This window comes from Salvelinus sp. IW2-2015, linkage group LG31, assembly GCF_002910315.2.
Source record: "Salvelinus sp. IW2-2015 linkage group LG31, ASM291031v2, whole genome shotgun sequence".
NCBI classification, from domain to species: domain Eukaryota; kingdom Metazoa; phylum Chordata; class Actinopteri; order Salmoniformes; family Salmonidae; genus Salvelinus; species Salvelinus sp. IW2-2015.
Window position 1 is genome coordinate 10765102 of NC_036870.1, and position 23238 is coordinate 10788339.

The following is a 23238-nucleotide window of genomic DNA, read 5'->3' on the forward strand; positions in this document are numbered from 1 at the left end:
TTTACAGATAGCCAGGGGCACACTCCAACACTTAGACATCATTTACGAGTAGCCAGGGGCACAGTCCAACACTCAAACATATTTACAGAATAGCCAGGGCACAGTCCAACACTCAACATCATTTACAGATAGCAGGGGCACCGGCAGTCCCCCTCTACATCATTTACAGATAGCCAGGGGCACACTCCAACACTCAGACATCATTTACAGATAGCCAGGGGCACACTCCAACACTCAGACATTATTTACAGATAGCCAGGGGCACAGTCAAACACTCAAACATAATTTACAGATAGCCAGGGGCACACTCCAACACTCAGACATCATTTACAAATGAAGCATGTGTTTAGTGAGTCCTCCACATCAAAGYCAGTAGGGATGACCAGGGATGTTCTCCTGATAAGTGAATTAGACCATTGTCACGTCCTACTAAGCATTTAAAATGTAACAAGTACTTTTGGGTGTCACGTACATCATTTCCTTCAGGAATGTAGTGAAGCTGTAGTAAAAGTTGTCAAAAATATAAATAGTAAAGTGCAGATATCCCAACAAAAACGACTTAAGTAGTACTTTCAAGTATTTTTACTTAAGTACTTCACACCACTGATAGCTAGGCCTGTTAGACAGAGACTTGCCTGGTACTTTGGCCACTGTCCAATTTTAATAACAGTCAATGCCGACGAACCTAGCAGCACCCTCAAAGTAAACCTCTGCATAGTCTCCYCAGTCTCCTTTTCTAAACCCACGAGCTTTGCCTGAAACCTTTTTAGCTTTACGAAGCTCTACTCCCGTCCCGCCCACCACTCCCCCGTGGGTGAAATCTACAGCCAAGATGCTGTTTCTTCTGAATAATTCTGCGTGAGTTTTTTTTTTACCACGAGGTCATAACATGTTCAATTAGAGAAACCTCAGTAGATTATATTAGATAATTAAGTCATGGTTGAGGGATCAATCCTAGGCGTTGCACTCGGCCTACAAGTCCATTCTCCCTGCAGTTCACTGAAAAGTCTGTTTGTGGCGATGGTGTGGCCAGATCTCTTCCTGTTGCGTGCCTAAACATCCTTATAGTGTCATGGCTGGCTCGTTCCCCCCTGAACCCATGTCCAATAAGGTACTCTGGGAAATACGAGACCGCTATGTGTCTACTCTACTCTCAACTCGGTGGCTACGTTCCAACAATCTCACATATCCTCCTAACTTTGTCTCCTCTCCTTCAGCGCCGCTGTTCTGAAAGGACTTGTTCCAAACAGTCTCAAATATCCTCCTTCCGTCATCTCCTCTCCTTCACACCTACTGGTCTGAAAGGACTTGCTAGGCGAAAGCATCAAGGCAAAATCATATTCCATGCATTCACATGTCGGAGGCCACAAAGGAAAGGAGATGAGGAAAGAAAGTTGAGTGTGTACCAATGTGTGTGTGGTCTGGCAGAGTTAATAAGTCAACYATCCCCACCTGTCCCTCTCCATATAGATTCTACTGGCATTAATTGAGAGTGTAATAGTATAATTACAAGCGGGCTGACATGGTATGCAGCATAGCAACAGCCGGCGGAGTCCCTGACGTCACTGTGCACTTGATCCACTGTCAGTATGTTTGCAGGAGAGGGAGCGTGCTCTGCCTCTCTAGATGCATACATGAAAAGCCTCCCGTAGATTCAGTGCTCTGCGTACGACGCAATTTACATGGTTGGCTGGGCTAGTAGAAGGAGGGGTGGTAGTGGAGATCTGAGACATAAAGGACAAGCCTTCTCAGACTGCCTGTGATGTGTGAAGTGGCCATCGGTAGCCTATAGGAAGGACCGGAGTGTTGACATAAACCCATAGCTTATGGCACCATAAGAACTGTAAGAGAGGGGTATAACACGCTCTGTCTTTCTCTCTCATCCGTCCATGCATTTAGTCAAATCCAGTTGTTATCATTCAATATCCTGAATTGTGACCCCCCCCCCCAAATATTTTGCTATCTAATTTCCTTGCAACCAGTGTGGGATTTTTGGTAGCMGGCGAAGCCCGCGCAACATATGTAACGAAACAGCGGCTGTAATTCTTTCTTTGTAACCAAGCCGATAGTGAAAATAGCTGAACACCTCAACTATTCAACGTTGCCCTTTCTCCTGTAGCGTGTATGACCATGTTCTCCCCCAGCTGACCGTACAGCCAGAGGACATGTTTGAATTATTGACTAAGATCACCCAGCAGGTGAGTCTGTTCTTTCATGTGCTTCACAACGCCCCCCCCTCCGGACCACCTCTTTACCCTTTTAATTAGTTCATGAAGCCTGCTGCGTCTCACGCCGCTCGTTAGCGTGAATCAAACAGCATAATTTACCGCCCGTGCGTCTGTTGATAACTACTTTATTGAGAGTAATTGTACTTACTATGACTGTGATATGTGGTTGTCTCACCTAGCTGTCTCTAAATGACTAAAATGTTAGTCTGTTATCGAGGACCAGTATTGCCCGGTACCTGTAGCCACAATGGAGTAGATGGTAGAAGTTGGTGATAGAACTGGTCCAGGGTCAGATATTATATTTAGGTTCATAATGTTTGAGGTTAAGGTTGGGGGTAGGGGAATCTGATCCTWTATCTGTGGTTATAGCTGTATGGGGAGCTCCGTATCATGGTAATGAAAGAGGGAAGTTCTCCCAGTGCAATAACAGTACAAGCCCTTACAATCGCCATTGGCACCTGTCATGAAATATGCAGCACGCATTATGAGATACTACTACTTGTTTAAACACGATTGTTCATTGTCTGAAGCATGTCGTCACACAAAGCGGTAGTCTACTGGTGGAGTCCTATCGTGAAACAGCCCACAGAGAGGTGAGATGCCAGAGGATCCTGAGGGAAAGCTTATTCGTCACCAGGGGAGCAGCACATTTTGTAAAGGTTGAACAGGTGTTCAATAATTCACAGGCATTTCATGCTGCAAGACTGACTCACAAAGACTCACAAAGCACAAGTGGTCTGATGTTGAATTTAGGTCAAAACAAAAGTTGATAGTAGGTCACTGATCTCTTGATTGACTCTGTTTCCCCAATCTTTTTGCTATAACATGTTTTCATTGAACGTGAAATGGATGCACTGCTATCCAATGAACATTGTGCTTGGGTGGCGTGTAAAAGAGAGAGGCTACCCTCGTCTACCTCAGAAACATTATGTTCTATTTCTAATTATATACATATATTTTATTCTTAATTTTTTTAAATGTAACCTTTATTTAACTAGGCAAGTCAGTTAAGAACAAATTCTTATTTACATTGACGGCCTATAATATGTGGGATTCGAATCCCACATTGGGACTGTTTACAGTAAACTCAGCACAGTGTTTGTGTTAACTCTCACGGTGTACCATTTCCTTGAAATGCACTGTTGTTCTCTCACATTAGCCTAAATGCACAATGTGCCTAGAACAATGCTTCATAGTATTTTAAAATGAGAATACATCAGGAATGGACACAGTTACTGTATGGGAGGGGGTAAGGTTGTCTGACTACCCTTTCTCAGTGCTTTGTTGCACACCACAGTACATAATAATTAAACCATTTACTGCTTTTGTGGTACTTGGCGCACAAACAGCACACACCTCGTCTGACACAATTTCCACCAACAGCACCACTCACACGTTGCTAACCTTCAGGCAGCTAGCTAGAGAGAGCATGACTCTAGTGGCCTGGGACTTTAATGCAGGGYAACTCAAATCCGTTTTACCTAATTTCTACCAGCATGTTAAATGTTCAACCAGAGGGAAAACCACTCTAGACCACCTTTACTCCACACACAGTGACATGTACAAAGCTCTCCCTCGACCTCCATTTGGCAAATCTGACCATAATTTTATCCTCCTAATTCCTGCTTAAAAGCAAAACCTAAAGCAGAAAGCACCAGTGACTCGGMCAATAAGAAAGTGGTCAGATGAAGCAGATGCTAAGCTACAGGACTGTTTTGCTAGCACAGACTGGAATATGTTCCAGGATTCTTTAGATGGCATTGAGGAGTACACCACATCAGTCACTGGCTTCATCAATAAGTGCATCGATGACATTGTCCCCACAGTGACCGTACGTACCACAACCAGAAGCCATAGATTACAGGCAACATCCGCACTGAGCTAAAGGGTAGAGCTGCCGCTTTCAAGGAGTGGGACTTTAACCCGGAAGCTTATAAGACATCCCGCTATTCCCTCCAACGAACCATCAAAAAAGCGAACACTAAGGTAACCTGCCTAAATGACTACAGACCTGTAGCACTCACGTCTGTAGCCATGAAGTGCTTTCAAAGGCTGATAATGGCTCACATCAACACTATTATCTCAGAAACCCTAGACCCACTCCAATTATCAGACCGCCCCAACAGATKCACAAATGATGCAGTCTCTATTGCACTCCACACAGCCTTTTCCCACCTGGACAAAATGAACAGCTATGTGAGAATGCTATTCATTGACTACAGCTCAGCGTTCAACACCATAGTGCCCTCAAAGCTCATCACTAAGCTAAGGACCCTGGGACTAAATACCTCCCTCTGCAACTGGATCTTGGACTTCCTGACAGGTCACCCCCAGGTGGTAAGGGTAGGTAACAACACATCCGCCACGCTGATCCTCAACACGGGGGCCCCTCAGGGGTGCGTGCTCAGTCCCCTCCTGTACTCCCTGTTCACTCATGACTGCATGGCCAGGCACAACTCCAATACCATCATTAAGTTTGCCGATGACACAACAGTGGTAGGCCTGATCATCATCAACGATGAGACAGCCTATAGGGAGGAGGTCAGAGACTTGGCTGTGTGGTGCCAGGACAACAACCTCTCCCTCAACGTGATCAAGACAAAGGAGATGATTGTGGACTACAAGAAAAGGAGGACCGAGCACGCCCCCATTCTCATCGACGGGGCTGCAGTGGAGCAGGTTGAGTGCTTCAAGTTCCTTGGTATCCACATCACCAAGAAATTATCATAGTCCAAACACACCAAGACCGTTGTGAAGAGGGCACGATAAAGACTAGGAGACTGAAAATATTTGGCATCGGTCCTCAGATCCTCAAAAGGTTCTACAGCTGCACCATCGAGAGCATCCTGACTGGTTGCATCACTGCCTGGTATGGCAACTGCTCGGCCTCCGACCGCAAGGCACTACAGAGGGTAGTTTGTGTGGCCCAGTACATCACTGGGGCCAAGCTTCCTGCCATCCAGAACCTCAATACCAGGCAGTGTCAGAGGAAGGTCCTAAAAATTGGCAAAGACTCCAGCCACCCTAGTCATAGACTGTTCTCTCTGCTTCCACACGGCAAGCGGTACTGGAGTCCAGGTCCAAAAGGCTTRTTAACAGCTTCTTCCCCCAAGCCATAAGACTCCTGAACAGCTAATCAAAGGGTTACCCGGACCCCTCTTTTACGCTGCTTCTACTCTCTATTTTCTATGCATAGTCACTTTTTGATTCTATGGATACTGCAGATTGCCCTAAATCCAAGATTTACTAGATAGCTATACTAGATTCTATTGGCAGATCAAAGCCATAGGTTTGGCAGTGGAGGCCCAAACAGAGAGTGAAACGGTGCCCAAAGCCAGCTCTGTGTGGTTAACATTACGCAATGGTAATATGTATCACGGTGTAAACCTAGGCCTCCCAGACAGTTTTGTGTGTGTGTTAGTATTGTTGTGGAAAATTCGATCCAAAGACTAAGGCAGAGGATATTGAATGATATAATAGAAAAATATTTAGTAGAATTAGCTACAAGGGAGATCTATCTCTGATTTCACAGGGAAGAACAAAAATAATAAATGGTTACATGCCTTATACTGTATAGTGGGAGGTGATAGTACAATCATATTGTTTACACAAAAGTTCTTTCAATACAAGCAACAGGCCCAGAACACAATGTCCTTGTGTTAGGGTGCAGACATACTAGGAGTCTATGAAAGGCATAGTCCAACACAGAACATATCCCTTGAGAAGTTACAACAGCTCACCCCAAATTCTGCCACCACAGTATTATCCAAGTGCTTTCTCTGGGTACTGGGAATTCAGAAAATCAGTTTAACTTTTTTCTACAAATAAAATACAATTTTATTTTTCACATGCTTCGTAAACAACAGGTGTAGACTAACGTGGGAATTCTTGTTTTTCGGGCCCTTCGCAACAATGCAGTGAAAGAGAAAATAGAGAATGAATAGAAAATTAAAACGCGTAATAATAAATACACAATGAGAAACGATAGCTTGGCTAATATGTGATATTCCCACCTATACTCAATACAACACATGGAACTTTATTTTATTATTATTATTTTATAAATATTAAAACATACAATCTACTTGCAGTGACGCCACTCAACATCTACATCACATGCAGTCATCTAACAGACTCCATCCAGTGTGACCCACAGAAGTAACTTTGTATGCATTTAGTTTTCTTATTTGATGGGACTACACATAGGGAAAACGTTCTACGGTACAGTGCCTTCGGAAAGTATTCAGACCCCTTGACCTTTTCAACAAAAAATGAGGTTACAGCCTTATTCAAAAATGTATTAAATAGATGTTTTCCATCATCTACAAACAATACCTCATAATGACAAAGCAAAAACTTATTTTAGAAATGTTTGCTAATTTATTACAAATTAAAAAATAAAATATCACATTTACATAAGTATTCAGACCCTTTACTCAGTACTTTGTTGAAGCACCTTTGACAGCGATTACAGCCTCGAGTCTTCTTGGGTATGACGCTACAATCTTGGCACACCTGTATTTGGGGAGTTTCTCCCATTCTTTTCTGCAGATCCCCTCAAGCTCTGTCAGCTATTTTCAGGTCTCTGCAGAGATMTTCGATCGGGTTCAAGTACGGGCTCTGGCTTGGCCACTCAAGAACATTCAGAGACTTGACCCAATGCCACTCCTGCATTGTCTTGGCTGTGTGCTTATGGTCGTTGTCCTGTTGGAAGGTGAACCTTCGCCCCAGTCTGAGGTCCAGGATTTCTCTGTACTTTTCTGCGTTCATCTTTGCCTCAATCCTGACTAGTCTCCCAGTCCCTACAGCTGAAAAACATCCCCACAGCATGATGCTGCCACCACCATGTTTCACCGTAGGGATGGTGCCAGGTTTCCTCCAGATGTGACGCTTGGCATTCAGGCCAAAGAGTTCAATCTTGGTTTCTTCAGACCAGAGAATCTTGTTTCTCATGGTCTTCTCATGGTTCTTGGTCACCTCCCTGACCAAGGCCCTTCTCCCCCGATTGCTCAGTTTGGCCGGGTGGTCAGCTCTAGGAAGAGTCTTGGTGGTTCCAATCTTCTTACATTTAAGAATGATGTAGGCCACTYTCTTCTTGGGGACCTTCAATGTTGCAGAAATGTTTTGGTACCCTTCCCAAGATCTGTGCCTCAACACAATTCTGTCTCGAAGCTCTACGGACAATTCCTTCGACCTCATGGCTTGGTTTTTGCTCTGACATGCACTGTCAATTGTGTGACCTTACATAGACAGATGTGCCTTTCCAAATCATGTCCAGTCAATTGAATTTACCACAGGTGGACTCCAATCAAGTTGTAGAAACATCTCAAGGATGATCAATGGAAACAATTTCTAGTCTCATAGCAATGGGTCTGAATACGTTAAAAAAATATATATATATTTAAATGGTGTATTGCGTGTATATTGCTTAGGAAATTGTTTTATTTCATCCATTTTAGAATACGGCTATAATATAACAAAATGTGGAAAAAGTCAAGGGGTCTGAATACTTTCCGAACGCACTGTATATTGCTTTAGAAATGCTGCAGTAGGGTGAATTGGCTACAGAGTAGGAGAGTCACTGAGTTCCTTTGATCCTGGGAGTAGCCGTGCCTATCAGGGCGTACATGTTGCTCTTTGCTTCCCTGTCATGCTCTCAATGTTCCTAATTTCCAAGTTTTATCTGCTAATGTTTATGAAAGCGTTACAGAGCTTGGCCTCAACAGGCTTCAACCCCACAGACCACACACACTTTGGCTGTGGCCCAATTCTCTTAATAGACATAAAAGCACTGGGATACCAACACTGCTTGGCAGTTATGCCCCCCCCCCCCCTCTCTTTCTCTCTGTCTGGTCTGATATGATGAATTTTTGGCTGGTTTGCTTAGTAGGCGTTTTGCTTTCGTGGCTAGCCAGCCATCCAGAAGCCGGCCGGTCAGAAGTGTATTCCACTCCGGAAATTGGGTCTTGTTAAATCCATGCTACCCCGAGGGCACAATCACCCCTGATGCGCCAGCCTGATATTTCCATATCAGACACACATGTGGGCATAGACACACTCATGCACATGCTTGGAAACACACATGTGGGGAGAGAGAGAGAGAGAGAATGACCTACACCCCCCGCCCCCTCATTCTGGTTCTCTGTCTAATTTCAAAGCTCCAACAGAATTAATGAAACAGACAGGGAGATATCTGGCTGCACTAGAGGATGGAGGAGAACGAAGACAGTGGCACATTTTTCAATGGATCCTCTAATAGAGCTGTTTCCATTGGGGGATTTTCAGCGTGAAACGAGTTGGCTGGTGTCTTCATTGTGTCGGCGGCCCTTTTCATTTCTACCTCTCTGAGAATCACCTCAAGGTTTTTTCAATAAATTAAAGCTAATTAAAGGCGAGCAGCGTTCGGGAAGCGGACCTACTGGTACTGCCACCGCCTCACTCACGTTTCAAAGTGAACAAACACGCCAATTAACACCCCAAAATAAGCACGCCASGCACCAGCCCCTCGTGTGCCTCACCAAATAACTATGCWAATCACAGCTGATTACGAAGGCAAGGTACAGTACAGTGGAGTTGTCTCGGTAGTAAAAAGAACAATTTACGTTTAAATGCTCTCCCTTCAAACCTCCATTACTCCATAATCTTCCAGACTGTAGCCTCCTTCTCCTTTATTTTCTCSCTTATTTCATCACGTCTCCGTTTTCTCATTCACAGCCCATTGACTTTTATCTGGCTATAGCTGAAAGTAGGCTTATCACCATAACGGTGTCCCTTCTGGTTCAGATTTGGCCTGGTAATATGGGAAGGCCATCAAACACTTGAGCAAGATGGGGATTAGGAGGAAACTTATTTTAGCCCCAGAGGCCTTTCAGCCGCGGCACGGGTCGGCTCGCAACTAGGACTAAACGGTGTCACGTCGTCGCGTATTAAGTCCGGTGAATAATCCCAGATCCAGATATGTGTGTCAAAGACGGAGGGATGAAAAGAAGAGAACTAGGCCTCTGTGGCAGGGTCTTGGAAGACGACAAATGGAGTGGGAAACTAATGAAGAGATTGAAGAGAGAGGAGTGTGTGTGTGTTGGATACTCTGGGGCTTATTCGTTTAGCATTCAGCTGCAATACACATACAGGAAACGGAGCCATGAGTGTAWTGCCAATGGGTAGTAGTGACTGAGGCTGCCAGTGGAAAAGTGTTTTCCTGTCCTCACTGGGACTTTAGCTACAGATTACTGCTCTATTGAGGGAAATGATTTTGCTGTGAGACTAGTGACAAGAACTGGGTCATATTCATCAGGGCAAGCCTTWGCAAAACGTTTTGCAACAGAAAACAAAAATGAGTATTTCTTATTCAGGTAATTGCTCCCTMTTTCGGTCCGTTTTCTTCTATTTGGTGCGTAATGAATACGACCGTGGAGTGAAATAACATGATGGGAGGGATGAACTGGATCAATAAATGATGTTGTCTTCATTGGTTGACCCGCATCGTTATATACTGCAATTCGGAAAAGGTCAACAGAATCCTGTCAACCTGGACGTTATTTTAAACCACACCCTAACTGCTGTACTTAACATACAGATGGAATTTCATATTAGTCCCACAGTCTTCCAAACGGCATGCTTTGGTTTTCACAAGCCGTGCCCTCACAGTTTTGTCTTACGCTCACAGTTTTTGAGGCCTGTTCTGTCTCCCAGTCGTCTCATAGTCGTGAGCCATCCTCAAAAGCCCTTATGAGGAAATACCAAGAGGCTGGGACGTCTCTCAAACCCTACCCGTATTCTAGGGCTGTCTGTCTGCCTGCATTCCTATAGCCGTCCTGTCTACCACCCCTACTCTCAGCTGTCAGTAGTAATCCAGTCTCCATGCCCCCCCCCCAGCCCCAGGCAGCTATAGGACCGCCAATGTACCTAATATAGAAGGGAGAGCCTTCTTCAATCTGATAGTCTGCACAGTTGCATAGACACCAAAACCTGGTTCAAATAGTCTACCATTTGTTTTATTGGGGCGTTGGATTGAGCCTGCGGGCAGGGTTTGCAATTTTTGAACTTTTGGGACTAAGTACTGTTGGTTCCCTTGTGCCAGGTGAGCTCAATCAAGCTCAGCTTAAGTATTTGATAGATTAGTTGTATTATTTGAACCCAGGTCTGATGTAGACCGGACTGCAGTCTGTCTTGTAGAGTCTGGCCCATCATACAAACACCACATGTCTATGGCATGAAGATTGACAGGGCTCTACAGGGCTATAAGCTGGGCTAATGGGGTGATAGGATGAGTGGGAGGGAAGGAGGTTAGGGGGTTCTCTGGGTCTTATTTAAGGAATCTTGATGGAATGTGAAGACTGTGCCCCCACCCTTGAAGCTATTTGGAATGTGTAGTTCATTAGTTTCCGCCCTCACTGTTTTGAGGAGGAACACCCTGGGTAAGGAATTTGAAAAAGGACTTAAGTTGACCTTGAGGGCTGTAAAGAACTGATGTAACACCCTGCAAAACTGTCGAAGTGATTTGATATCGACAGCTTTCAGATACTCCTGTCTCATGATTGGGCCTGCCCATCGTCCCTCAGCCAATCAGAGCTTCCTCAGCAGTAATTGTGACATGATCACAATGGGGTGTTTTTGTTGACTTCACAGGTTGTCACGACAGCGTAGTGGTGTCATTGGCAATTTTGCAGTAGAATTTGCTAAATTGAACCACATCCTTTTCCTCTAATGTGAACTTCTTTTGGAAAATTAGTTCTGTTTAGCTAAGAACTCAGAGCCTGTTTTTTTTTTGTTCTCTTTTTTTTGTCCTCAGACCTTGTGGGACTTTTCGCTATTTCAAGGAAGGCATCTGCTCATATTCCTTACTTTGTCATGCCCCAGTTAATAAAGTGAATGAAATGTCCGATTCCGAGGAGGAAGGGCTTAGTACCACAGTGCTCTATCCATTACCCTGGCTACAATAGGACTCATGACAATTGACACGATTAATTGACTCGATTAAAAAAAWTAAATAAACAAGTCAAAGCCCAGACACATACAATCTAAAAGAGTTAGCTTCGTGGTGGTGCACTGAATCCAACCGTTGCCACGCTGAACCATCCTCATCATGTCCACTGTATGCATGGGGTTTTTGGCTCTGTCTGGCCCCATCTCTCAGCCTCGGCCATGTCCTCGTCCTCATCTGCTCTAATTCCCCGTCCCGGTTCTCTCCCTCCACCACAGGCCCCTGTGGCGCCGTGGCTGGGATGGTGCTAGCACTAGCGTAGCGTCACACGCTAACACAGGCTAACACAGAGAGACAGGGACAGTTCTGCCTGCCTTCCCAGACTCCCGTCTCAGTAAAGGGTGATTCTAAAACACTGCTGTATCTAAACAGATATATAGGCAGTGTTATGTTTCACTATCATAAGAAAAGCTTGGTTGTTAGTAACTGAAATTTGGTGCTCAACAAGGAGATGGATTTAGTCTTCAGCTTCAGTTTCCCTCCAATAAGAGCCTTCCCACTTTTACACCCACTGACAGCCACAACAATCCATTCAAAACAAACCACAGACAAAACAAAGTCTACACGGCTGTTTCTCATCTACAATATGCTCTTGACTCTGCATGGGCCTCTTGACTCCCTGAGTGGGCCTCTGACTGCCAGTAGCAGTGTGGTGAGTCTTCATCCCTGCGTTCTGCGCTTGTTTGTGGTGCCCCTGCTCCTTTGCCCATCACACCAAAACACCACCAGACACACACACACACACATCAGCACACACACTACAACCCCACACACACACACACACACACACACACACACTCCACACCACAGCATCCCAGAGATATGCCACACATTCCTCATGCCCTGTCACATTGTGTGAGCAGTGGGAGATGGAAAGGACAGCTCCATCTCTGTTACCTACTCAGGGGAAGGCTGATGCACTGACATACAGAGACAAGTGGCTGAATGGGCTTTCAGAGTAACCTAAAGAAATACACCGCAGATACTGTAGAGCAACATTGGAAATAACTAGAAGAAGAATGTGCCTTAAAGCATCACTCCCTCTGATTGTCCCACGGATCTTGATAAAGTAGTCGGTGACATACTGCAATTTTATGGTAAGTAGTATGTAGACTAGCCTAATTATAAGTGCACTTCACCGTTTTCAACATCATATTCATTATCTCCAGCACCACACCAGTGTCGACATGTGAAAACGGCCATTTTCTAGATTCTGTTGTCAAAAATATAGGAAGGAACATACGCCAAAAACATACGTTGACAWGTCTAGCTACATTTTGCTGACTTGTCTAGACCAGACAGAATTATGGCGAGACACGTTGGTAAACACACTGGACTGTTAGCGCTGGTCTGYACAAAGAGGTGAATCGATCAGGCTGATTGTCATTAAAATGCCATCAACTCTGCTGTGGTCAATATGTGTGTGACAGCTGTAGCCTGTTTGGCCAGAGGGCGTTGGCCAGCCTGCAAAGTCAGTACAACATGGCAACACTAAACTGCAAAATGGCATCCTATTCCCTTTATAGTGCACTACTTTCCACAGGGCTCTGGTCAAAAGTAGTGCACTATATAGGGAATAGGTTGCCATTTCACACAAACTTTTTTTTTCTCCCAGCTTCCATTGCTCTGTATATTTCTAGCACTCTGAGAGCCTATACTGTAGCTACTGTAGCTATGTAGGTCTCTGTCTGGTTTGTAATTATTACTTTATGTAGGTCTGTCTGGTTTGTAATATATTACTTTATGTAGGTCTCTGTCTGGTTGTAATATATTACCATATGTAGGTCTCTTTCTGGTTTGTAAGTATTATTATTATGTAGGTCTCTTTCTGGTTTGTGGTATATTGCTTTATTTAGGTCTCTTTCTGGTTTGTAGTATATTGCTTTATGTAGGTCTCTTTCTGGTTTGTAGTATATTGCTTTATGTAGGTCTCTTTCTGGTTTGTAATATATTGCTTTATGTAGGTCTCTTTCTGGTTTGTAATATATTGCTTTATGTAGGTCTCTTTCTGGTTTGTAATTATTGCTTTATGTAGGTCTCTTTCTGGTTTGTAATATATGGCTTTATGTAGGTTCTTTCTGGTTTGTAATATATTGCTTTATGTAGGTCTCTTTCTGGTTTGTAATATATTGCTTTATGTAGGTATCTTTCTGGTTTGTAATATATTGCTTTATGTAGGTCTCTTTCAAATTAATTCTGCCGACTGTTCCGCAACTAGATCAGACCCTTCCTTGTAGATATTTTACGAAAAAGCTCATAAAAAAGCTTTGCATTTTAAGCTTGTTGTTAGTGTCTGCCTATTAAGTTTATTAGCAGTCGGTMAATRATTTGTCATCTACAAATGATACATCAGCATAAACAGTTACCATTTGTCTTCAGTAGGAATAGGRTATGTCTATATGTTTCTATTGAAATGCTTGGTCATTCTACAAAGACCAGACTGACAGATAGAGATATCAGAGGCAGTTTTCCTCTTGCATCAAAGAGGTAACGAAGAAAGAAGAGGAGGGAAGAGGTAACTCACAGAAGGGGAGAGGGAAGGGGAGGGTGAGAGAGGGCGTGAGGAGAGGGTGAGAAAGAAGGGAGGTGTTGGTGCAATGCAGTGCTCACCATGCCACAGGGCCCCCATGTCACAGCTATTAATAAGGAGTGCTATTCCATACATCAGCTATTCAGGAGGGATCCTGGCAACCAGAGCCCCCGCGCCAACCAATCGGGTTATTTATAGATTTGGGGGTCAGGAGATTTTTTTGAGACTGGCATTGTAGGGGCGGGACTTCACATACTAGGAGTAGGAGACAGTGTGTATGTGCGTGTGTGGTGGGGGTGTGAGGAGATTGGTATGCGTGTGTGCCTGTGTGTGTGTGTAGAGCAGGAAGTATGTCCGGAATTTTCCAAACCTCTTCTGGATTTCAATTAGATGTAAACACACCACCACCAAAGTATTGTAGCATATAAACACTACTCTTTATGTAAGATAGTGAGCGAAGGACGGTGTAGAGAAAGATTTGAATTGTAACGACTGTGGCATAATATATTAGGGAGGAGCAGGAGATTTATTACAGACGGATGCCGTTCAGCAGAGGAAGTCAGATACATTGGTTCTGCATGTAGAGAGGGATGAGGAGGGAGAAAGAGAGATTGAGATTTATGTTGACTGCTGCTGTCTCCGTGGCAACCCTCGAGCATCATGGGGTGGAACATTGTATTTTCCCCCTCTCGTTGCTGTCGTTTGCAAGAGACCTGTCATATTGACAAGGAGCTGAGGCGCTTACATTAGAAAAAAACACATTTTTTCACTGCTGCTACAACAATGTAGAGATTTGAATGGCAGTGGAGCAAGTGCTAGGCTAGGATAGAACTATGTATTAATCCATCTGCAGCTAACTTCTGAGTTTGCCAGCGTAAGTGCCTATAAGAGAAAAACCTTACAGTTATAGATCTGACTGTCCAGTGGGTACTTGAAAATAAAGAGCCCCGTGTTACACACAGACATGGACGATACATAATAGGAGAGTGGTGAACAGAAATCCCCCTAACAAATGTTGAGCTAAAGGAGCACTTTACAGATGTAGGATCTTAATTTGAGCCAGTTTTCTACAGGAGGAAAATAATCCTGCAGCAACAGGAGAAGTGAATTATGATGTGGATTATAATCAATGGACATTTTTGTAGGGGTTGAGGCATTTTTGGTAAGGGAAAATCAAGTTTTGAAATTTCCAATTGGAAATGACAAACTTCAGAAGCCTTAAGAGTTCTCRTGCAACAGGCTGATCAAATTAAGATCCTACAGCTGTGCATAATACTGTAACACAATACCCCAACCGCCCTTTAAAATAATGTAACTCCCGGTTTCATTTTCAATAGCTTTACATGGCCAATCTCTGCAGATGGAAATATCGGTTAGAAATACCATACAATAACATATGGATATATCATACCACAGCACATTATTATATTTCTGTTAATGCAATAGTAGATGGATGACAGAGGGGTCATACAAACAGAGTGATGACAGCCAATACACAGAAACCTAGTGAATGATGGATGAGGAAGATATGAAAAGGAGCTGGGAACTTGAGAAGGGAGAATGTGAACCATGGCTGATGAGCTCCAGTTCATGGTTGGATGAATTGACCAGAATGGTCTTTTAATAATTCATCGACTTAACKCTAGCTATGGATATTGAAATACATCACGGTACTTCCTAGGAGATCAGTGACAGTGCGATGAAATGGAGTTTGAGTATGAAATGGATTTGGTTTGAGAAACATCATCAGAGCTTGTACTGAATTGGGTAGAATACTGTAGAAAAACTCATTTGTTTTACAGTAATGACTAAATGCACAAGCTGTTTTCTGCAATCCCCACGGTTTGAAATGATGGTCATCAGCAGTGGTTGCAAGTGCAGCAGTACAATACAAAACCCAAATAGATTAGTTACAGTGGATCTGGCCATTCCATTGTCCACTGCGCCATTGAATCACACACCCACTTGTTATAATGGGATGTTTTTGAAGAACTTCCTCCTCCATAGAGCAGCCTGGGTCTTTACTGATGAGGCTTGAAGTCCGAGGAACAATAGCCCAGGAGGGAGTCTCTGTCTGGGGGAGAGAGTGGCCATCTGTCCCCTGGTGCCTGCATAGCTATTAGCTACTGCTAGTCTGCTACTGTTGAGTGCTAGTCAGTCAGCACAGGGGGGTCAGGAGGGGGTGTGGCTTTTTTACTGTCCCAGGGAAACCAGGGGGGCTTTGTGGAGGATGACACGACTTTTTCTTCTGGCGAGGAATTTTTCAACACTTCACACCCTCCTCCTCTACTCCCTCCTTTTTTTCTGGAGAGGTGAGGTCATAGGCTTTGTTTGCTTTTCACTAGAAACCCTAACGGTCACACTTAAGTGATTACGGCTCTGTGTGTGTGTGTGTGTCAGTGAGTGATGGAATGAACAGTGTGCTACCTCTCCCCTAGCAAGCTCCTCCTGATAGTCCTAGACTGAGACAGACCAGGCCAAATGGAACAGGTGTGTTACAAGTAGTAGCATTTTGAGAAACCACGAAGTCAGCTAAGTGATGTGTGCTGACTGTCTTTTGACCCCTGTCAAAAGGACCTATCACTGCCTCTGTTGCTTCAGCCTTCCACTGTGGAACTAACTCTCCTGTTCGTGTACATATTTGGACACTGTATGAGTCATTGACGGCGTACTGTTATGTTGGCCTCCGCTGCTCAGGGATACAGCATCCAACTACTATACGTTATGAGATACTTATGTTTCACTTACAGTATTTTTCACAGTAGCACACTTACTGCTTATCAGTTTGTTGACGCTGTAACACAAAGRGGTTGAAAATGGAATCGGCTGTAAATTATCATATTATCAGTGACTAGGCTTGAAATTCATTTTGATYTTCTAGTTTAATGTGAAACCACTTCTATGCATGCTCTGACTGTTTGTGATTTAGCTCGTGAACCCCTTCAATCATTTCAACAACCTTCAATCATTTGTACAGGGAATAACAAATTGTTATAAAACATTATGAGACGAGATCCCTCTTCAACAGACTCTGCCTGACAGCTTGTGTTGTTGGTCTGGTTTCAGGTGGCACCAGAGACATCGGTTCAGCCCTCACCAGGATGTGTATGAGGCACCGGAGCATCGAGGCCAAGCTCAGGCAGTTCTCCATGTGAGCCCCCGTCTCCTCCTCCTCTTCATTCTGCCTTTTCTCTCTCTTTTCCATCCTTCTGTCTGAATGGGCCCATTAGCTCATATTGTGGAGAGAGWGAAATAAGCAGAAATGAAGAGATGAAATTGCGTACAGTGTCTACACACCACACACCTAGAGGAATACACCAAAAAAGTAGCCTTGTAGCAATTTTTCTCTGCTACAGATCGTTATTCTCCGCTCTGTTTGACTTGAGTTGTAATCCCCACCCAAGGGTTTTCATCGACTGCCTGATTAACCCTCTGCAAGACCAGATGGAGGAGTGGAAGAGAGTGGCCAACACGCTGGACAAGGACCACGCCAAAGGTAGGGGCTACACACACACACACACACACACACACACACACACACACACACACACACACACACACACACACACACACACACACACATACACACACACTTTCTCAAACCTCTCCATTTACAGTCTATACTCCTTCACCCCATTATTGCCTGCAGTGCTACAGTGTAATGGTTAGCTAGATATCTCCCTTTATAATCCATGTAGGTCAGAACACACCGTTTCCCCTTCAGCAGGTAAACCCTCAGAGGCTCTCCAGAGCGAGCAATCAAATCACAAAGATGCTAGTCGTTTATCACTAGAAAATAGATTCCTTTGTGTTTAAAGGCATTACTTTGCATTACTTAGTTAACAGTACAATAGTGCTTTTATGTGCTTCAGCTCACCACCTCGAACCCAATCCCCCTCTCCGCTCAATAATCCCCAACCTAGGAGTTCAGTTCTCCCCCTTAGAGAAACAGGGTGCTCCCTCATTGCAGGGTTTGATTCCAGCCACCGCTTATCATAACGAAGTTACAGTAAGATGGAAAYCGCGTCGCTCAGAACAAAGATCAATCAGATAGTATTCCTTTTTAAGAGTCGCCCACGTTTTGGGTGTGCTGCCGCACTTCAAAGCACTGACAATGGCAACGTGCGACACGTTGTGTCCACTGTGTTTCCCTTCCTTCCGCAGAGTACAAGAAAGCCCGTCAGGAGATCAAAAAGAAATCCTCCGACACTCTCAAGCTGCAGAAGAAGGCTAAGAAAGGTAGGGTGACTCTGAGGATGCCTGGTGTCGGGTTTGGACTGCTTACGACTGGAACTAGAACTTACGACTTTGACTTTTGAAGCTAAATCCGATTTCGGGGGGTGGCGGAAGGACACTAAAGTGTTGATACTGAATTCTACCAAGACACATCTCATACTGTCCCAGGTGACTTGCCAAAGGGTCAAAATAGTAATGGGATGATAGGCAGCTGAGCCACATAATTTTGGGAAGTTATGTGTCTGGATTTAGGAGGGACTATATTGTGCAAATAACATTTACATTACATTTAAGTCATTTAGCAGACGCTCTTATCCAGAGCGACTTACAAATTGGTGCATTCACCTTATGACATCCAGTGGAACGGCCACTTTACAAATAACAGGATAGGATAGAATAGTACTCGAGTCACTAATCCTTGCTGCATCTTGGCAAATCCTTTGGATTTTATTACAGACCTTATATCTTTACGATTTTGGGCCAAAGTCTAATATACTGGGCAAGATGATAAGGATCTGTGACAATTCTGCAACCTGTAGCCATTCAAGAACAGGTCCCCTTCTCCTGGGTCTAAACTGACTGAGATTTCTCCTCTCTGCTCCAACAACTGCCATGTTGCATCCAATCACGCCCCTGTTCTTTCCAGCTGACGTGTTCGGTAAGTCGCTGCCCCCTCTAGCTCCCTTTGTGTCACGGTTCTCTGTTGACCTGTTGACCTCCGTTGACCTTTCCCACCTGTGTGTGGTCTCGTCCCTGTCCCCCCACCCCATGTACCCTGTCACATTGTCTACTGGTCTGTTTCATATTGTGCGGTCACATTCCTCACTCAAGGGTTAAAAATCTCCTGAATGCCCAAAATAGTTCATCTCCCTGCTTCTCTTACTCTGCTGGTCTCCCCTGAGGTCCCCTCCCCCACCCACTACCCTCACTGGGTCATGAGTTTGGTCTGCTTCCAAATATACCTCACTGACTCCCTTGGGCTTTTGGCTGTGGCTTAATTTTGTATCATCAGGGGAGATCGGGACTGCGGCAAAGTCAATAAATAATTGTGGAGTTCATTATTTGTCTGGCTCCAATATACAGGTAAATGCCAAAATAAAGGAAACACCAACATAGTGTCTTAATAGGGCGTTGGCCCACCACAAGCTGCCCGYACAGCTTCAATGTGCCTTAGCATAGATTCTACAAATGTCTGGAACTCTCTGGAAATAATTGGCAACTGGGCATTTTTAAACATGACCCTAAGCATGATGGGATGTTAATTGCTTAATTAACTCAGGAACCACACCTGTGTGGAAGCACCTGCTTTCAATATACGTTGTATCCCTCATTTACGCAAGTGTTTGCTTTATTTTGGCAGGTACATGTAGATCTCTTCTGAAACCCAGTCACAGCCAACAATCATGGCCTCTTCTTTGACAGCTATGATATTATATAGATTTGTGAGAAGCTTGTCAAGAAAATCGCTTGTTGTTTAGAGTTATGTTTTGACCTGACTCCTGCACTGTCTCACCCTGACCGTATCCTGCCTGTTATGAAACCATGTACAGCTTAGTTTGTATCTTGTATTGTGATATACGTGTTTACATAATTTGTAGAGTTTAGGTGTATATCATTCTTGTTTGTAGAGGTTTGGAATGTTGTAATATTCAATGTGAGAGAATGATTCAACATTATGAATGATATCCCTTTGCATACATTCACCAAACACAAAGAATTTGCAAGTACAACGAAAAACTAGACATTTGCCTTTTGAACCAGTCTGTTTGTCTGTTTTAGTAGCACAAAAGGCCTATTATGTTTATAAACAAGGCCATATTATCCTGACCGTCAAAAGAGTTTGATTTCCAGCTTCAATCTCACATGTAAGACAAAACAAACAGGACCGATAACTGACCCCTGAGGAACCTCAGATGTGGTCAGAGCTCTCTGGTTCAATAGTCTCCCTAGCCTGTTATATAGCACAGGGAAACTCCCCCAGTGCATTTCTATGAGTGAAATAGAGAGCAGCAACATGCCGAATGTGATCCTTCAGCACACAGTAAATACTGTGGGAAACCAAACGTTGCATTCTGTGTCCTGTGAAGGAATTCCTCTGCAGTGCTTTCCCTGGAAAATAAGAAGGGCCTCCATCTATCTAGCCTTAACACATAACTAGTACTGGCTCTTCTAAGAAATGTAAAACTTTAATTGCATGTTTACGTCCTTAAAGCCTACAGAGGAGYTTATTGAACCTTTCTCTACAAGTTCAGACTAGAGTTTTATCATTTTAGCACACAATGTCTTGATACTTAATCTACTTAGATTGTGTTCTTAATGCCCTTTCAGTGTAAGAGCTGTTTGAAAAGGCAGACCTAAAATTTCAGCCTGTTTGTGGGATGGAGTTTTGGCCTGCCTGGTGTCATCACCAGGTGGTCAATTAGTTAATAGACCAATAAGAAAGAGTTCCAAACAGGGTTGGAAATGAACACATGCTACCTGCCAAATGCGGGTAGATTTTTTTCATTGGCGAGTAAGAATGTCTATTTCACCAGCCATGTTGGCGGGTGGTCACACAAAGGATTTGGGATATATTTTTTTTAAAGGCCGCATGTAGAAGTTGTTCGAATTGACAAAAAAAGGCTACTAAAGTGTGACTTTGTCCTCGTGTTTCTTGGCCAGTTACATTGTTTTGTTCACAGGCTAGGTTAGATGCTGCAACTGTCTGATGCTAGGAAGGCGTCACAGTCAGAGATTTTTTCATCACAGACATGCAAGTGCCAAAGTTATCACGGTAAAGGCTTGTCCCTTAAAGGGGCAGTTGGACATTTTTGAATCACCTAATGATTGTGCTTGATTGAYCATGGATCAGTCCTAAAAACATTTATTCATGAACTTTTAGTAATTTCTTATAATTAAAACACTCAAATATGTAAATTGTTCTACTAGATTTGTTTGTGTTCTTTTACATTTCTAGTTACTGATGTAGTCCTTGTAAAAAAAACTGTCCGCGTAGCCGTAGACCGTAGAGCCCTGAACAATAATAATGAATAAGCCATATCACTCAGCCTTTTGTGGCAGGGTTGGCACTCTGTTGATTCTTGATGTTCGGTTTTAGAGCTGTTTATCTGTTTTTACTATTGTATCTATACTGAACAAAAATATAGGTGTTGGTCCCATGTTGGATGACCTGAAATTAAKGATCCCATAAATGTTCCATATGCACAAAAAGCTTATTTCTCTCAAATGTTACACACAAATTTGTTTACATCCCTGTTAGTGAGCATTTCTCATTTGCCAAGATAATCCATCCACCTGACAGGTGTGGCATATCAAGAGGCTGATTAAACACCATGATCATTACACAGGTGCACCTTGTGCTGGGAACAATAAAAGGCCACTCTAAAATGTGAAGTCTTGTCACACAACACAATGCCACAGACGTCTCCAGTTTTGAGGGAGCYTGCAATTGGCATGCTGACTGCAGGAAAGTCCACCAGAGAATTGAATGTTCATTTCTTCACTATAAGCAGCCTCCAATGTCATTTTAGAGAATTTGGTAGGATGTCCAATTGGCCTCACAACCACAGACCACTTGTGATTACACCAGCCCAGCACCTCCACATCGGGCTTCTTCACCTGTGGGATCATCTGAACCAGCCACCCGGACAGCTAATGAAACTGTGGGTTTGCACAACCGAATAATTTCTGCACAAATGGTCAGAAACCGTCTCAGGGAGCTCATCTGTGTGCTCGTCGTCCTCACAAGGGCCTTGACCAGACTGCAGTTCGGCATCATAACCGATTTCAGTGGGCAAATGCTCACCTTGTTGTGTGACAAGAGACTGGCACGCTGGAGAAGTGTGCTCTTCATGGATGAATCCCAGTTTCAACCGGGCCGATGGCAGACGTGTGGGTTATGGCTTCYTGTGGGCYAAAGGTTTGCTGATGTCAATGTTGTGAACAGAGCTCCCCATGGTGGCAGTGGGGGTATGGTATGGGCAGGCATAAGCTACAGACTATGAACACATTTTATCAATGGCAATTTGAATGCACAGAGATACTGTGACGAAATCCTGAGGCCCATTGTCGTGCCATTCATCCACCACCATCACCTCATGTTTTAGCATGATAATGCACGACCCCATGACGCAAGAATCTGTACACAATTCCTTGAAACTGAAAATGTCCCAGTTCTTCCATGGCCTGCATACTCACCAGACGTCACCCATTGAGCATGTTTGGGATGCTCTGGATTGACATTGTACGACAGCGTATTCCAGTTCCCAACAATATTCAGCAATTTCGCACAGCCATTTAAGAGGTGTGGGACAACATTCCATAGGCTACAATCAACAGCCTGATCAACTCTATGCGTAGGAGATGTGTTGCGCTGCATGAGGAAAATAATGGTCACACCAGATACTGACTGGTTTTCTGATCCATTGAACTACCTTTTTTTTAAAGGTATCTGTGACCAACAGATGCATATCTGTATTCCCAGTCATGTGAAATCCATAGATTAGGGCCTAATGAATTTATTTAAATTGACTGATTTCCTTATATTTACATTTACATTTACATTTAAGTCATTTAGCAGACGCTCTTATCCAGAGCGACTTACAAATTGGTGCATTCACCTTATGATATCCAGTGGAACAACCACTTTACAATAGTGCATCTAACTCTTTTAAGGAGGGGGGGGGTTAGAAGGATTACTTTATCCTATCCTAGGTATTCCTTAAAGAGGTGGGGTTTCAGGTGTCTCCGGAAGGTGGTGATTGACTCCGCTGACCTGGTGTCGGAGTTACAGAGTGAACTGTAACTCTGTACAATCTTTGAAATTGTTGCATTTTATATTTTTGTTCAGTGTAAATTATTTATTTGAACATATATTGGTTTGAAGACGSAGGTCACACAAATTKAATTAAGCAATATACCCCATTKATTCTTACTAGTAATACATAATTTTGGGGGGGAAAAACAGAAATCATGCTCGTCTGTTTATATGTATATTTTTTMGTGTAATTATGGCAACAACAAAAAAATTGAGCTGGTAAAAAATCTGAAGGCTGGTAGATTTTTTTATTTACCTGCCACGGTAGCTAGTGGGYAAAAAAGTTGATTTCCCACCCTGGTTCCAAACCTCTGTGCCAATAATAGCTAGTTTTCAGTTTTCCTCATTCAGACCACTCTGACAGTCCTAGCAAAATTCTTGCTTGAGAAATTGATCTTTGCTAAGAAGCTATTTTTGTTTGTTTTTGACCATTTTAATTGAAAAC

General features: G+C 43.6%; 1 protein-coding gene across 1 annotated transcript in view; it reads left to right on the forward strand.

The window, feature by feature from the left end:
* LOC111955609 (protein MTSS 1) overlaps nucleotides 1-23238 on the forward strand; it is a 47352-nt gene that overhangs the window by 14627 nt on the left and 9487 nt on the right. The window contains exons 4-7 of the mRNA XM_023975829.1: nucleotides 16808-16892; nucleotides 17146-17237; nucleotides 17906-17980; nucleotides 18624-18635. Coding sequence (XP_023831597.1) covers nucleotides 16843-16892; nucleotides 17146-17237; nucleotides 17906-17980; nucleotides 18624-18635 — 229 coding nt within the window. The 5' untranslated portion in view covers nucleotides 16808-16842. The remainder of the gene's footprint in view (nucleotides 1-16807; nucleotides 16893-17145; nucleotides 17238-17905; nucleotides 17981-18623; nucleotides 18636-23238) is intronic.